General features: G+C 43.7%; 1 protein-coding gene across 9 annotated transcripts in view; it reads left to right on the top strand.

Annotated features, from left to right (window-relative positions):
- Positions 1–16,087, top strand: part of ENOX2 (ecto-NOX disulfide-thiol exchanger 2) — a 1,066,406-nt gene that overhangs the window by 419,746 nt on the left and 630,573 nt on the right. For 5 of the 9 annotated variants that reach the window (XM_069214142.1, XM_069214108.1, XM_069214133.1 and 2 more), the window contains one exon: positions 3,232–3,282. The exons of the other annotated variants lie outside the window; for them this stretch is intronic. In XM_069214142.1, coding sequence (XP_069070243.1) covers positions 3,232–3,282 — 51 coding nt within the window. The remainder of the gene's footprint in view (positions 1–3,231; positions 3,283–16,087) is intronic. 9 annotated transcript variants of the gene reach the window in all.

Genomic DNA, 16,087 nt, shown 5'->3' with positions numbered 1-16,087 from the left:
AGTTGATGGCTTTTGACCTTCCTCCCGAAGTCTGTAAAGTTATTTTGGCAGCCAGACGTCCCTCCACTAAAACGGTATACCGCTGCCGTTGGAAACCCTTTATATATTATTGTACAGAAAGTTCTATTTATCCTCTTTCTGCTTATCTTTCTGATAATCTTCTCTTCATACTTTCCCTTGCCCAGCAGGGTTCTTCCTTGGAGGCTCTCAAGGGCTATCTTTCTGCCTTATCGGCACATCTTCGGCTGCCTGATCAGCCTTCTCTCTTTAAATCCCCCAGTGTACATAGATTCCTCAAAGGGCTTGTACATATGTTTCCCCCTGCACCCTTTGTTATGCCCCAATGGGACTTAAATCTGGTTCTCACATTTCTGATGTGTGCTCCCTTCGAGCCTTTGCATAAATGTCCCCTCCAGCTGCTCACCATCAAGACAGCCTTACTAGGGGCAATAGCATCTGCCAGGAGGTTGAGTGAGATGCAAGCTCTGTCACCAAAGCCACTGTATGTCACTATCTATCCAGACAAGGTGGTACTCAGAACTTGTGCCTGTTTCCTCCTCAAAATGGTGACCCTGTTTCATCTGGGTCAGAACATCACCCTGTCCACCTTTTTTGCTCCACTGCATCCCTCTAAGGAAGAGGAGCGACTCCACCAACTGGACCTAAAAAGAGCGTTATCGGTCTACTTTGACCGCACGAAAGAGTTCCGGGTGGATGATCAACTCTCTGTGGAATACATTGGAGCAAAGAAGTGTTGGTCAGTGCAGAAGCGAACCATTTCATGCTGGGTAGTTCTCTATGCATTGGCCAGGAAGCAGCCTCCTCAGGGCTTGAGGACTAATTCTGCCAGGGGCAAAGCTGCTACCACTGTGTTAGCTCGAGACGTTCGAGTCCTGGAGATTTGTCTGGCAGCAACGTGGGCATCTTTGCACACATTTGCAAAGTACTACTGCCTGGACAGTCAGGTACGAAGAAACACAGGCACTTTGCCCGTTCCGTCCTACAGGACTTCTTAGTGCAACTAGAAATATTTGAAGCCCACCACCAGGAGGTTATGGCTTGGGTATCTATTCCAAGGTAAGAAATCTGCAGCTAGAAGTCTCTAACAGATGAACAAGTTACTTACCTTCGGCAACGCATTATCTGGTAGAGACTCTATCTAGCTGCAGATTCCTTACACCCACCCATGCCTCTCCACTCTGCGGATATGTCTAGTAGTGTTAAGGTTTATCCCTTTCAGGGCCCAAGTTTTGCACAGACAGACAAAATGTTGGTTCTGTCCATGACACTGCGCTTCTTGCGTGGAGGTGTTGTGGATAAAAGAACAGAAGTATGCGTGCCGGGGTGTTGCCTTTATAGGTTACTGTGACATCACAGAAGACTCCAACGACGCTGATGAGGCCACGCAGAGCCGTACGACATACGTGGATCCGGCTGACTCCACCCGACCGTGCATGCAGGGTATTGGTCAGCAAAAAGGTTCCGGATTCGAAGCTAAAGCCAGGGAATTCAAAGGTAAGGAATCTGCAGCTAGATAGCCTCTACCAGATAATGCGTTATCGAAGGTAAGTAACTTGTTCCTTAAGTGTTGTCTTGACTACTGTGGTATGTGTACAGGGTTGATATATGAAGTATGACAATAAACCAAACTTCCTACTACGTACGTTAACCATGTTAGGGAATGGGTTGTTGTAGTGTTTAGAATGCCCTGTAAGTATAATTTAGGTCCCATAGCACCAAACACTTTAAACTGAGGACAGTTTGAATGTAATCAGCTGTATGAACCAGACACACTATTGATGCATCACATATATAGTTGTGGATTCTTGAATACACAGTATCTGACATTGATACCTACTTTCTTGAAGTACCAGAGTTTGTGGGTGCACATACCCAAACATCCTGCTAATATATCAATATGTTTTGCTCCAAACCGAAAGCAGCTATAATATACTACAAGTTTTGTGATCTGGCCACATTCAGGTATACTTACGTTAACCTTCTAGTGTCTTGAAACTCATAGTATCATCGCTCCATTAGACTCTCCTGAGCTATTATCATGCCCTCATGCTCAACATAAATCTCCTTTTTAAATTAAAAAGACGTTTGCTCTCTCGTTAGTCACTTTGGTGATGCCCGGTCCTTGCCTTGTTACACTGCCATCATTCTCCACGCACCCCTCGCCTTTCTGTGTCCAGCACAGGTCCTCTGTCTTCCCCGAACAAGTTTGAACTGCCTCACAAGACAAAATGGTACATCTAGACTGGTCACCATGACAGTCTTCAACCAAAATTATCTGTCATGTCTTATGTGCCAATACCCACCTCCGGAAGCCCCTCTCCTATTCAGACAGTTTGTTAAATGGATAGCCTATGGAAGCAGAGCTCCTAGAGACTGCAGTTTGCAGTAAGAGTAGAAGATTATCCGCTCTATAGTATGAGCTTAAAAAGAATGAATCACCCACGGCCTGTAAGAGAAGAAAACACTTAAGTTGTTTTCTGTTCATCTCCCCTACTTTCCTGACAGAAACTACCATTTCCTCATTTATAATGTGCAGCATATTGCTAAAGTGGAAATTGTTGTCACGGCCTTCAATGTGGAGCGTGGCTTCTCTTCTCTGCCCTCATACTCCACTACGAATTTGACTCTCAAATACAGTTTCCTGGCACTTCAGGGCAGTATTGAAATGTCTTTCCAGGTTCGGCCTGGGATGCAGGGCCTCAATCCGATAAACTGGTGCCATGCCGTATTAAGTTTTGAAAAGAATGGAAAGGAGGTGTTGTAGCACTTTCTTTGCTACGGTGATTAAAAGTGTTTTTTCCCACTTACCTTTAAACACCTGTCTGGGGTGCCCTCTCTGGTGACCTCAACGTGATACCTATGTCTTTAATGATGAGCTTATCCAGAAACAAAATGTTAGGTTTCTCAACATTTGGCTTACTAGCCAAGCATGATATCGTGTTTATCGCATCGTACCTCCCAGTTTGACAGAAAGAAATGTCCTGCCAGACATAGGCATCATCATTAAGGGGCCTAGCACGTCTTGCAAGGTAGGTGTAACATCTACATACTGTGTACAACCGTTGTGCACAACTGATCTACTCTTCTTAGAACTCCCCGTCTTGCAGTGCGTTTAAAATGTAAAGCTATGTGTGTTTGTGCACGAAAATAAGGGCATTATTGCCCTTTAACAGGCCTTTTTCATCCAAATCCATTACTTGTATTTTGCAGAGTTTGTCTTTTCATTGCCTGACTCCATTGTTCATGCTAGTGAAGAAACGGGTAAGGAAACATCACCCATTATTGTCAAATATATTGCGCGTCTTTGTGTGAATGCAAATGCATCATTTTCCTCATGTGGAAACATAATACAGAATTGATTTTAAGAAGTCTGCTTTGCTTGCATCCTTGAGTCCCTGAAGTGTAGAGTAACCGCATGATACAATGGCGCATTTATCATATGGTTTATTGATCGTTCACTATCTTATGTTACTGGAGGCGTCTTCATTCACAATTTTCTTTACTTAGGCTCAAACGTATTTTTAGTATTCTTTATTTAGTCCTTTAATAATTGTTGTGTAAGCTTTGTTTGCCATATTTAAGATCAATACATTCTACAAAACATGTTGAGAAAGAATTTGTAGAAGTAAATCATTTTAACTTACATTGCTGTCCTTTACGTGCAGTAAGACGTGCCCTACCCCTGAATCTTAGAATGTGTCATTTTTAGGTTTTAAGTAAAGTTCTAGAGCAGTACTCAATCTCTTTCCTTGTCAATGCAGCCAGTACCACTGTTGGTAAGAGTGCTATACATTTACATAATAGGAGCAGTGCGGCTTCTTCCCAACAAGCCACCTACCAAGACAGTGGCAGATGGTGGTATGCCCGCCAGCGGCCACCACGTCACCAGATTGTAAGGATTGGGTGGTAGTATTTGCTACACGATTGTTATATATCCCGGCTGTGCCAAGCGATAGTGGCAGTCTGTTGGTGAAGTAGCCCTCATAGTCTATGGTACTTTTTCACTGAGTGAGAAAATATGGTATGTTACGCTTTTCACAGCATGTATGTGACGCATAGGTAACGCCAAGGCTATGTATCAAGAAGACTAAAAAACTGTGACTGTCTCTAATTGGTACTTGTGATTTTTTTTTTTTTTTTACTCTGTATCATATTCAAAGAAAATATATATTTTACAAAGTTTCGTTTTTCAAAGATGTGTTTTGTGGTGTATGTATTGTTTGAAAAAAAACGTGTTAAAGTTAGTTGCATTTGCTCATATTAAATGAATATTTGTAACTGCCTGAGAAATATAATTAAAGCACAGTTAAGATAACATTATAATTATAAAGCAAATCCACTGAAACTGCCGAGTTACATTATGCTGTGCAAACAGTACTTGTCCCCACAGGACTTTGCTCACAACCTCACAGACTACAATTGCTGACATCTCAAACTGTATTATCAATGATATCACTGACAGAGAGCTAAGACAATATGTGATGTAGCACATCCTTCCAGGTCCTGCACATAACCACAGAGCTGGTGACTTTTTTTTTTATTGTGAATTTTATGAAACTCCTGATTTATGAAATTCTCAAATTCACTTAAACTGACAAATGTGGGAAATAGTGCATGTTTCTAAATGCAAAATGGAAGACTTACGCTCACAAATTTCTGAAAATCCATAAATTGAGCCTGCATGCAGTGCATAATATTTTTTGGCTATTTTTCATACCATTTTTCTTTTCCTCTGTGATATTAAGTACCTCATTATGGTTCTTACAACCAGACATCTTCATAAGTCAGAGTTTCAGTAGGAAAGCATTTTTTTATTAATAACTTTCTTCCACTTAAAGTTCTACTTTAGGGTGTTCATGGTAAGTGTTGCTCTAATATGTCAGTCATTGTCAAGAAAAAAAAAGGGGGCCTCAAAAGTGTTAGTTCCCATTTTTTTAAATAAAACATTTCCTTGGCATTTGTACCATAACCGAAAGGTAGAAAGGGTCACTGACAAGTGACTGTGTCTACACAAGTTACAAGCGTCATTGGTGTATTGCCACATTACAGACTGTTGCGACTGCCCCATATAGACAGCCTAACCAGCAAAGATGTCCTGCTTCCACCATTTCTCAGCAAGCTGACTTCAGTGGGTTCCTGGTCTACCCGCCTATGATCCCATAAACCCCCACCTCTACTGTTGGTTCCAAGTGAATTCCTCTGTAATGTCCCTATTCCCTCCATATTTTACTATTAGTGAGCGTTATTCCGGGGAAGAGGTGGTGGCCAGTGTTCAGGCCCAGGTGGCGGCCAGTGTTCAGGCCCAGGACTCTCCTGGGCCCCTCAGGCACTCTCTCCAGTAGTCTTCTCCATGTTACAAGGTGGGGCCTCATCAGGAAGATGCTCGAGTCTCCTCCAGCATTGGTGCATTCCACCTGCATGTCTGTGTGCTCCTTTGCAAACCTTGGAAGGCCGGGGTCTCCGGCTGCCGCTACTCATACTCAGGAAAGGGGCTGGAGGCACAGACCACTCCCCAGCACAAGTGCATTACTTCCCTTCCAACTGCACCCTGCTCGTGCCACAGAGCGGGCCGGATCAAGGCCTGCCGCGCCACTGCCTAGGGCATTACATATAGCAGGTTCCACTTGAGGTCATCACCGTGGAGTGGTAATGCTCGCTCTCTTTCCCTTCTCCAACAGAGCTGCCGTATGTGGATGGTTGCGAATAGTGGGGTAGGGTCGACCACGTGGCTCAGGCCAACATGACCGTCATCTTTGGTGGCTTAGACACGCCCCTGTGATTTACCATTTTAATTCTCATAGGAAGATTTGCTTCTAAATACAGAAAACATGACTGAACGGAATTACACCAAATTTGGCATGAAGGTAGAACTATATGCAAGGATAGTGATTTTGCTGGTTTGGTGTAAATCTGTTTAGTAGTTTTCAAAATAACAATTGCATTTAAAAGGATCTCAGGTTTGGCATTAAGAGGTCAAGTTGCAGTAAAGTTTATGTATATTTGAACTGCTAATGATCTGCGCCTATCGCGAATGCAGAAATTTAAAAAACAAAAAAAACAATCTTTTGGCTGAGTGATCTTTTTCTCCCATTGGGCATTTCAGATCCATGGATCTAAAGGAGAAGCCACTGATTCAAAAGGATCATATTGGCTTCCTGAACCTTAAAAGAAAATGCGTGGCTAACAATTTAGGTCTCTGTCCTGAAGAAAGAACTTGAAAGGGCACATAGGGAGACAGGGTGAGCGCAATCTGCAGTTCCACACCAGAGGTCAAATGAAAGAAAACAAAATACAATTTTGTCATGGGATCTGCGATCCCAGCAAAAACCAATACCCCTTGTGCATCCCCTTGCCCCTGGAAGGGATCTATGTACTTTATCCTTGCTTCACTGCCCTTATCCACGAATATTGTGAGTGCTTGGAAAAGGCTGAACATCAGTATTAAACACTTCTGTTTAAATGCATTTTAAATTAAAAAGAAAAAAAAAAACAAGCAATCATTGTTAGCCTGAACGCATCCAAGTGTTGGCACTTTAGAAGTATATTCCCTATACGTGTTTATTTGGAATGTTACAGATGAAACATGAAAATGTACAGCACCTTGAAGTAGTAAGACTGGGGATAATGAGCGCTGGAATAAACAAATAGTGATATAATGGTTATTTTCTTGGTCCGAATTTAGGGCCAGATGTATGAAAGGTTTTTTTTACCCATGCTGTGTCTATGGGAAAATGTGTTCGTACATATGGCCCTTAGGGTTTCTTGTCACCATAACAGCTTCAAAATAGAGGATGAATTTTAATCAGTGGTTGGCTATTCTGTGTTTATTTTTTATTTATTTTTTGGGGGGGTCATTTATAGCACAGCTATGATGACTCCAGATTTGGGTGCCTTTTACTAAAGAAAATAATGCAACCCCCCCTTCTCCACCCCCCCGCACGTATCTCACTCCTGGGCCTGATTCTAATGGATAGACATGGAAAAGCGCAGTCATAGAAGCCCTGATGCCCAAGGTTGTCTGATGTGACCCAGGGGTAAAGTGGACGTGCAGTATGTTGGAGGTGGAAAGCGGTAGGGAAATGTAGGTAGATGAAGACAAGGAAGTAATGGAGTATGCAGTTGAAGGTGGTTTGATCATAGTAAGGACAAATCTAACTACAACCAGTTTCATAGCAGAAATGCAAACAGAATTGACTCTTGACGCCTGGATTATAGTTACTATTTTTCCTGTCCAAACGGTTGAATGCTAGGGGGTTCACAAAGGTCAGTACGATCCAGCTGGAAGATTCATCACAGGGCATGTTTTGGAAAGGGAGACCATATGGAGTGTGGCGACTGTCTAATTCTCATAAGGTACTCAGACTAAGACGCATCCTCGTTGCTTTTTTTTTTCTCCCTTTTTTATATTTATTTTATTGGTTTTAAGTCATATAATCAGAACATTGTTCAAAGCCCCTCCCCCATTGAGAAGGAGCTAAACATAGTTTTTCCTATCTCGAGGTGAAACAATCAATATTTAGCAACAGTGCATCTTCATCAACATACATGTCCATCACATTACATTATCAACAATTATACCTATGGTCATCCTTTCGCAGTCCTGTCAGTTTGTGCCTCTGCCTTCACCTCCATTTCCTGCTGTGATCGAATCTCTGCCCTGTCCCACACCATCCTACTTCCCTGTCCTGTGTCAGTGGTTGTCAACTTTTGTCTTATCCCACATTTGGCATCCATCCACTTCCCAAATTCACTTAGCCACTGTGAGTGTTGGCAGGGGGGCTGTTATCCATCGTATAACTATACATTTCTTTGCCACCAGTAGACCACGTTCTAGCATTTTTTCTGCATGTTTAGTATGTTTACCCTGCTTCACCAGCCCAGTAGGCAAAGCTGGATCGTTGGTTGCAGCGTGAGATCAGTCAGTTCCTCAAGTACCTTCACCACTTCCTCCCAGTATCCCCTCACCCTTGGGCATGCCCACCACATGTGTATATATGTACCCTTCAATATCTTGCATTTGGGACAACATTGTCATAGTCTAGTCCAACCTATGGAGCCAGCTTGGAGTAACATAGTCTCTGTGCACACATTTGTAATGAAACAGCTTCAGTTTCACATTACGTGTCACTTTTCTGCAATTACTCAGTATTGACAGCCATTCACTATCCCGTATTCCATCCCCAGTGTCACGTTCCCATTGCAGTTTCAGTTCATCCATGCATGGGTCAGTTTGTGGCAACAACAGTACATGTAGCCGTTAGATCATTTTACCTCCCTCACCTCCCCACCCCCCTCCCATGGCTGGCAAAGCCTGGTTTAATATGTGGGCAACTGGCTCCTGAGAGAACCCCGCCAGGCCTTATGGATTGCCATCGCTGGGCCTGCATAGGCCAGAAAACATCCCTCCATCATAGCTCATTTACTACGGAAGCCAGCATTTCCCATTAAGCGACCATCTTCATATAGATCACCCAGGGTCTGCGGGACAGTACCTTTCGTCCTGCTTCTCAGGAAAAGAGGCATAATTGGGCTAATCCCTGTATTCCATGGTATTAAATATTGTAAGTATATATATTCACCCCCTTCTCTCCTTGAAGCTTGTCCCCATAGCTATAACATCATCCTAATATGTTGTGGCAGCTGCACACATTTCTTTCTTGTGAAGGAGGGGTAATGCTAGTAGCCTACTCGGTTTAACCAATCTGACCAAAAGCTCAGCACAGCATGCTGTAATTGGGAAGCCCAGTAGCATGTATGGAAACTCTGAGCCTGCGGCCCTCCTCCATGCCAAGGCAATAACATTACCTCCAAGCTGATGAGCGCCCTTCCCTCTTCCCAGTAAAGTAATCAGAGTAACTCATCTAGGTGCTTAAAGCAGGTCTCCGGTTTACGCCTCGGCATGTGTTGCAATGTATACAGGACTCTAGGCAACATAATCATTTTACTCAGCGCTGTGCATCCCATCAAAGACATCGGGAAATTCAGCCATCTACATATACTTCTTTCCAACAATTCAATCATATTCCTCACCTTTGACTCGTATACTTCCAGCATATTAGAGCTCAGATGTATACCTAAGTATTTGATCGGTGTTGTTTGGATTCTTATATTAGGTAAGCCACCTGCTGTCACCCGGTCATATCCCACGGGGTGTAACACTGACTTGTTTGGATTAAGCTTAAACCTGGAGTACAACCCCACTGTGGCAATTGTGTTATAAACTGCCAGCCAAGCAGTCTCTGGACTCTAGATGGTCAACAATATATCATCTGCGTATAAAGATATAATTTCCCGTTAGTCTCCGATCCTCACCCCATCTACTGCATGTTTGGCTCTAATTATGCATGCCAGTGGTTCAAAAACCAAAGCGAATGTAAGTGGGGAGAGGGGACATTTGTGTCGGGTTCCCCGCTCCACCAGCCAGTTGTCAGACACGCTACTACCTACTTTAACTCTTGTTCTGCTGTTTGTATACAGGAGGTGGACTCACTTCAAGTAATCCATACTTGTCAGGCACCCTGCTACTTACTTTAGCTCTTGCCCTGCTGTTCGTATACAGAAGATGTACCCGCTTCAAGTATTCCGTCCCTAAATCATAACGTCATAGCTCTTGGTCAATGAACACTCCGTCCACTGTGTCAAAAGCTTTGTGTGCATCTAACCACCTTGCTCCTCTTCCGGGACCCCCCCCCCACTCGCCATACTAGCGATGCCCTCCTCTATAGTGTGGCATGGTTTACGAGCCACACCAGGGCCCGCTTAACTTTAGGAGGCATTCACATGCAGGAAAGTCACACAAATGGGCTCCCGTCCTGGGGTTCCAAGGTGCCCCCACCCCCCATCACCTGTTATCCACCAGTAGGAAGCCTTAGTCCACTAGGGGAGAGGCGCTTACTGTGAAGCGTAGCAATCCACCATCATTTGACCTGCACTCCCTTTATTACACCTGCACCATATCAAATTCTCTAATAAGGGTGGGGGGGACAGCGGGCATATGTCGATGAATTGCTCTCACCGTCTAAGAGGCCCTCACCGGCACATCCCCAGCGATCGGTCCTCTGCGTGCACTGGTAGGCCCCAGAAGTCCCTTCCTGCAGCACCGTAGGCCTTTTGGTATTGCAATCCTTTATTTCTCTCATTATTTTTATGAAGCCCCTGCGTGCAACCGAATGTTCTCCACTCCAGTCCCCGCTGCCCACTTCAGTCTGGTATGCACTACATGGTGGCGAGGCAGCCGCCAATAATCCTTCCCTTGCATTGCGGCCTCCAGGTCACACATGGGGTCCTCCGCTCTATCGGGGAGCTGCCCGACCCACCTCGTTCTGCAGTCTGGCGCAGTTCCAGGCCCACTCCACGCCCACTGCACACTTGGTCTCTGACATATCGGATTTCTACCAAAGTGGACAGCTTTTCCCCCTGTAATTGTACAAAAAGGTTTTGTCTGTAGATTATTGGTACTTAATAGCACAGATGGAGAAAAATTGCAGCGTCCAAGTAGATCGCCCATGGCAGACCTGGGCAGGTTTCATCTTTCACATGCATCCCTTCAAACATAGAATTAAAGAAAGAAGAATCAGCTAGTCCTTCCTTAAGGTAGAGCTGTTCGAAAAGCCTCTATGAGTGACTAGTCTGTACATTTTCCCATTCATGGCTAGGTTTATTAGGCAGTCCATTTGGGCCTGAATCCAAGTATCTCAATGGATCCAAGTTCACTGCAGGAAGAGCTTACAATATGGATTGGATTGACTTTGTGAAGTCAGCACTCTGATATGAAAATTATGATTGGCCAGGACTTGGAACCCTAGTGCCTTTCTCTTTCAACATGTGAAGTGAAGACGCCTAACTTGATCTGGGCCTATTCTAGAGTGGGGCCTAAATTAGGAAGACTTTTCTAACCAGGGAGCTGCTGTACTGCTCACCATGTCATGTCATCAACAACTCAAGTACTGACGAGGTGCAAACCTTGTACATGGGAAGTCTCCCAGAGCCCTCTACCAGCTTGAATAGACTAATGAAGGCACAACAAGGCTCCTGATTTTTGGCATTTCCCAACATTCACTGGTAGCTGATGTAACACTGGCCTTAGTAAAGTATGTGACTCCATTCCTCACTGCTTGTGTGCTCTCACATGGAGAAGAATGTAGGCGGGATCAGGTGCAGCAGATGGCAACTGCCTCTACTCTTTAGGCTATGCTGTGGTCTTCAACAAAAAAAGTGAAAATTCTGTGTAGGCTTTTGAAACCACGCGCTATGAAGGTCTGCATCCCTTGGGATGATGGGAGGCAGACCTGACAGACACCAGCTGCTCTATCTCCTTTGGCATGTGTGTCAGAGAGCTTTATGGGTCATAGTGTTAAACAGTCTTGATGTCCCCAGAACTGCACCCCCCTGGAAGGAATAAAGCAAGGAGAAATATTGAAGCATGTGGAACTGTTCATAGGCCCCATTCCTGAAACTAAAGTAGCCTCTCTGTGGATCTCTATAATCAGTCCGTAAAGGGAATGCAACTTACACCAGCCTTCCACAATCTTCAGAACAAGGGCAGTACATTTAGTAGTACAAGCCCTCACTCAGAAATGGTGCAGTGCGTGTGGAAGCACTGTAAGCTTATTTCACTAACGCAACCAAGTAAACAGCAGTGCACACCTAATACACAAAGAACTGTCATGGTTGTGGCAGATCCAGTGCAAACTTTCCCCATACATACTAAACAGGTACATCATGAGCAGAAGCAGTGTATGTATCTCAAATACATAGAAGAGGATAGATTGAGAAGATATGCTTGCATTGCAGGAAAGGTAGGGTTGTAACTATTACATGTCATAAGTATGAATCACTTAGTCGTTCACACTTTATCATAGATGTATGAGAGAAAAATTTGCTGCCATGCTGCTCTGGATTTTTTCTTTTTTTGTATGGAGTGACGTTGTAATGCAGCTTCCACTGATGTAACTATTATTTTAAGAAAACGTAGATTGCTATTGTAAGTACTTTATCTCTTTTACATGACGAAAGCCTGCCACACCTGCTGTCTGTGAGGGAAGTTACCACTGTTTTCCTGATATACATGTGAGAGTTATGGTTAGCATAGCTGTTTTACCTACTGCAATCCTGCAAGAAAGAGAATTTATAGTTAGTGTGGATAGAAGTCCACACAAGTAAGAAGGTCACTAACCTGTTCGGTCTAGTCAAAGGTTTCAGTAATTTAAACCTAAGCTATGGCGCATAGCAGGCAGGCTTAACTTAAGAAAATATGTAAAGAAGTTAGAAGTCTCAAAACAGTCAACATGTAGCAGCAAAATAAATATGCTACACAAATTTAGAAAAAAAAGAAAATAGAGGAAAATGTAATAATCAAAATGAAAGCAAGCAACAAAAATCCAATAAGAGGAAGCAGACATATGAATTTGTAAAGATTTGAGTGAGAAAATGCAGAGTGAAAGTGAACTGCCAGTAGTAGGTTGTGGTCATGTCTGACTGGGACTGAGGTGCAATTTTTAGGCTGACTGCAATGGAGTGCAAGATGGACATACCAAATCGGTCTGTTCCGGGTGAAGATTTTACATTGGAACTTAGTTTCTGGAATGAAAGTCTGAATGCTTCGGTGAGACATGGTTGCAGGCTGTATTCGAAAAGGTTTCCACGAGACCGAATAGCCTTTGGAGGAGGTCCAGCTGAAGCAGTTGGTTTGAGTGGTAAGAGCTGTAATCATGAAAATTCAAATTTTGTGGCCACAAAAATCCTCTCATCTTCTGGGTACTTTTTGTGCCTTTGCACAGTCAAGATTTCTATGTTTGGACTTAGTCACTTTTTCAGAGCTCAGAATCCTCCAGTTAGACAGGGTTGCAGGCTGGACCCCACAAGAACTCCATGAGAGTGGGTACCTTCTTACTGAGTGTCTGCTGAAATATTTGCTGCTGTGGAGAAGCTCTGAGGGAAGGACACCTGTGTTTTTTCCACCTAACAAAGCCACACTTTGGGTGGGTTGACTTGGGTGGTTGGTCCCGATCCCCTGCAGACCTGAAAGTCCAAACATTTTCTTAGTCTCAACCTTGCAGAGTTGGTATGAAAAAAACACAGCCAACAATCTCATGAACAACACTTGAGGCTGGGATGTCAAGACTCACTCCGGCAGAGGCAATCAGCAGGGTCTGTTCCAGGTCCAATTGCATCTGGTCAGGTGAAAACTTAAGGAAAAGACCCCTTGCAGCTTGTTGCACATCTGTAGCCATAGATGAGGTCAGCCAGCTGATCCTTGGATTCCACTTCTTGTCCTGGATAGAAGTGTGTGCCGGTCCAGTGCTTCAGGTATCCTGATAGGTCTCAAACAGCAAATTAAGCCTTTTTTTCAATTTTTTGCACAGTGCTAGAAAGTGTTCCAAAGATGCCTTTGTGTGCCACATTTTTGGTTGGTATTAGCTAGTAGATGGGGGTGATTCCTGGGTCTTCTCTAGCCAAAGGGTTAATGTTCCCAGGGGCAACCTTGACCACTTTTACAGTTGTTTGTGTGTGTCCCATTGCAAACTGTGCTACCAATGTAAGAAAGTAAATTGGACTTCCATCCATCCCAACTAACAATTCAATTTCTTACAGGTCCTAAATATTAGTGAATTTCAGTGCTTTTTAGTTTCAAATGTACTTTGTGTTTTAGGTGAATATACACACACATGCAATTGGTTTCTTATTTGTTTTAAACATTTTAGTTACCCAAAATAGAGTGACAACTCAATAGACGGTTTGCACTAAGATGGTACTCACATTGAATGCCCATTAGAAAATGTTCACCAGCAAATTAAATGTTACTAAATGTTACTGTCGCAGTGGAGCCCGGTTTCCAGCAGTTTTATCGTTACTGTCTAACCCTTTAAAGACTTCTTTTCTTACTTCGGGGAACACTTGCAGAGTTTTCGGCCACTTGAAAATTTGCCTCTGTCGGCACTGAGCTTAAGAATGAGGACTGCGTTTGTCTTGAGGCAAGATTTGTTGTTGCAGGGCATTTTTTAATGGATATGTTTTGCCTTTTTTAAACTTCCACATCGTGTGACGCCCCAAGCTGTTTCCGCGATCCTTGATTTCCTTGCATTGCTTGGAAAAGTCAATTGAACTTATTGAGGCTTCTGCATTCAGCTTTGTGCGATATGAAGTGCAGAGCCGAGTTCTAATCCCCATTTGCAGCCGACTATTTCTGTATGCAGATATTTGTCTGTGTAGAAATAAAACAACAGAACTACACGATGTACGCCTTAGCAAATGCCGGCGAAGGTTTGAATATGAAATCCGATGTACAGCTGGCTGAGTTATTTGAAGTTCCAAATGCTGCGTGAGGGTCTTTCCCACTACATTTTGTGAGGTGGTTTCTATGGCACAATGTCTGTCTACGTGCACAGCATAGAGCTCGTCTGTGATGGGGTGCCCGTGAAAAAATGTTACGTTCTCAGATTTGTGCAGCACGTTTTACCATTAGTACGGGACGGTCGCGCTTTCGTAATCCTGTTTGTTGTCCTGGTGTGCTTTTTTTTTTTTTTTTTTTTACGGTTCTGTGATTTCCGTCCATCGATTGTACATGCTTGTTTGTTGGTCTGGGATCGCTAGAGATCGCTTAAGTGTCTAGTTTAGCAATGGCACATGTTGGATAATGTGAAAGTAAAATTATTTTTCCACAATGCATCAAAAACACAACAGATGTGTCCCCGATCCGCCGCCTTGCAGCATGAATACTGACAAGCTCGAGCAGTACAATGTGTGTGTGGTGGGATCAGAACCCGCAGACAGATGGACGCCGTGAACACAGTTTGTTCCAACTGCAGCCGTCTTGTGAAGGCAGATCGTTGCTCTGTAGTTCCAAATTTGCTTTCTGTCTTTATATCCTAAAATGTTAAGACATATGATACAGCGGCCGAGCGTGGGTGCCATGCGCCCTGGCATAAGACAGGAAACGGGTCCCCTGCGCCTAGTTTAGGTAGTGAACTGCAGCCATTTTTAACATCTTTATTTACAGTTTTAAATAAGTAACATAATAAAGCGTGAATCACCGATACTATGCTCATAACCGTTATTCAGAGACATTTTGTATCACAGTCGTGTTCAGACTGTTCCGTTTCCAAGATGTAGATTTCCAAGGACGACACTTCGTCGTCCGGTACCTACTCCAGTGTAAAACAAAGTGATGGATGGAATGCTTGAATTAATCTCAGCCACTGGTAAATACTCTCGGCTGTATCCCAATCCACTTTTATTTTACACACCATGCCACCTCAGTATGTACCCAGCCGTATCCAAAATCACTGACCCTGCTCCAGTAGGAACAGTCCAAACTGAACTGCCAGGTTGTCCCTGAACTGGAACGCAAACAACCTAAGACCAGTTCCACCCTTACTATGTATGGCACATTAGTTGGTTGTACGTGGTTCCTGTGGCACAGTGTTCACAGGCCCATGTCTGGGCAAATCCTACTTGAGTTCCGGTTCAGGAAGGACCTGACCTGGCAGTTTACAATGGACTGTTCCTATTCACACTGTACCACTGAAACCAAGCTATACCCTACCGATGATCCCTAATAAGCCAACAGCAGACCACGTGCTGCACATCTATTTCATATTTTGCTGTGTTTGTTAGGAGTGGGTATTAATAAGTACAGCCATATTTGGGGTATAGAGGGTCCCTCAGACCCCTCTGCCAAGTGCCTTTGCGCCCGCTGCACTCAATAGTTGGGCACTGCTTTTTCCTCATCAGCCAAGATTCATATTGCGGATCCTAAACACCTATAGAAGCATCTTAAAAATACAGCAAAACTGGCAAAGCTATAGAAGTGTCATCTAGATTATGAGCCTACTCACCAACATGGACATTTCACAGGATTGACTTGTGGACCATTTTGTAATTCCAAATCGATAATCTAAGAGTGAGTCTGAGATCATGTAACTAGACAGGAGGGCGGCATGAGGAAGGCCAAGCAGCCCAAGAACGATTTAAAACGTATATGTATAAATATTATTTGTGTATTTTATGAAGAGAGAGCTAACTTTAGGAAGTAGCAGTGTGGTGTTCGGAGAAGCAAAAACACAAC

Source organism: Pleurodeles waltl, chromosome 2_1 (genome assembly GCF_031143425.1).
Source record: "Pleurodeles waltl isolate 20211129_DDA chromosome 2_1, aPleWal1.hap1.20221129, whole genome shotgun sequence".
NCBI classification, from domain to species: Eukaryota; Metazoa; Chordata; class Amphibia; order Caudata; family Salamandridae; genus Pleurodeles; species Pleurodeles waltl.
Note: the sequence above shows the minus strand (reverse complement) of the source record. Positions and strands in the feature narration are given on the sequence as shown.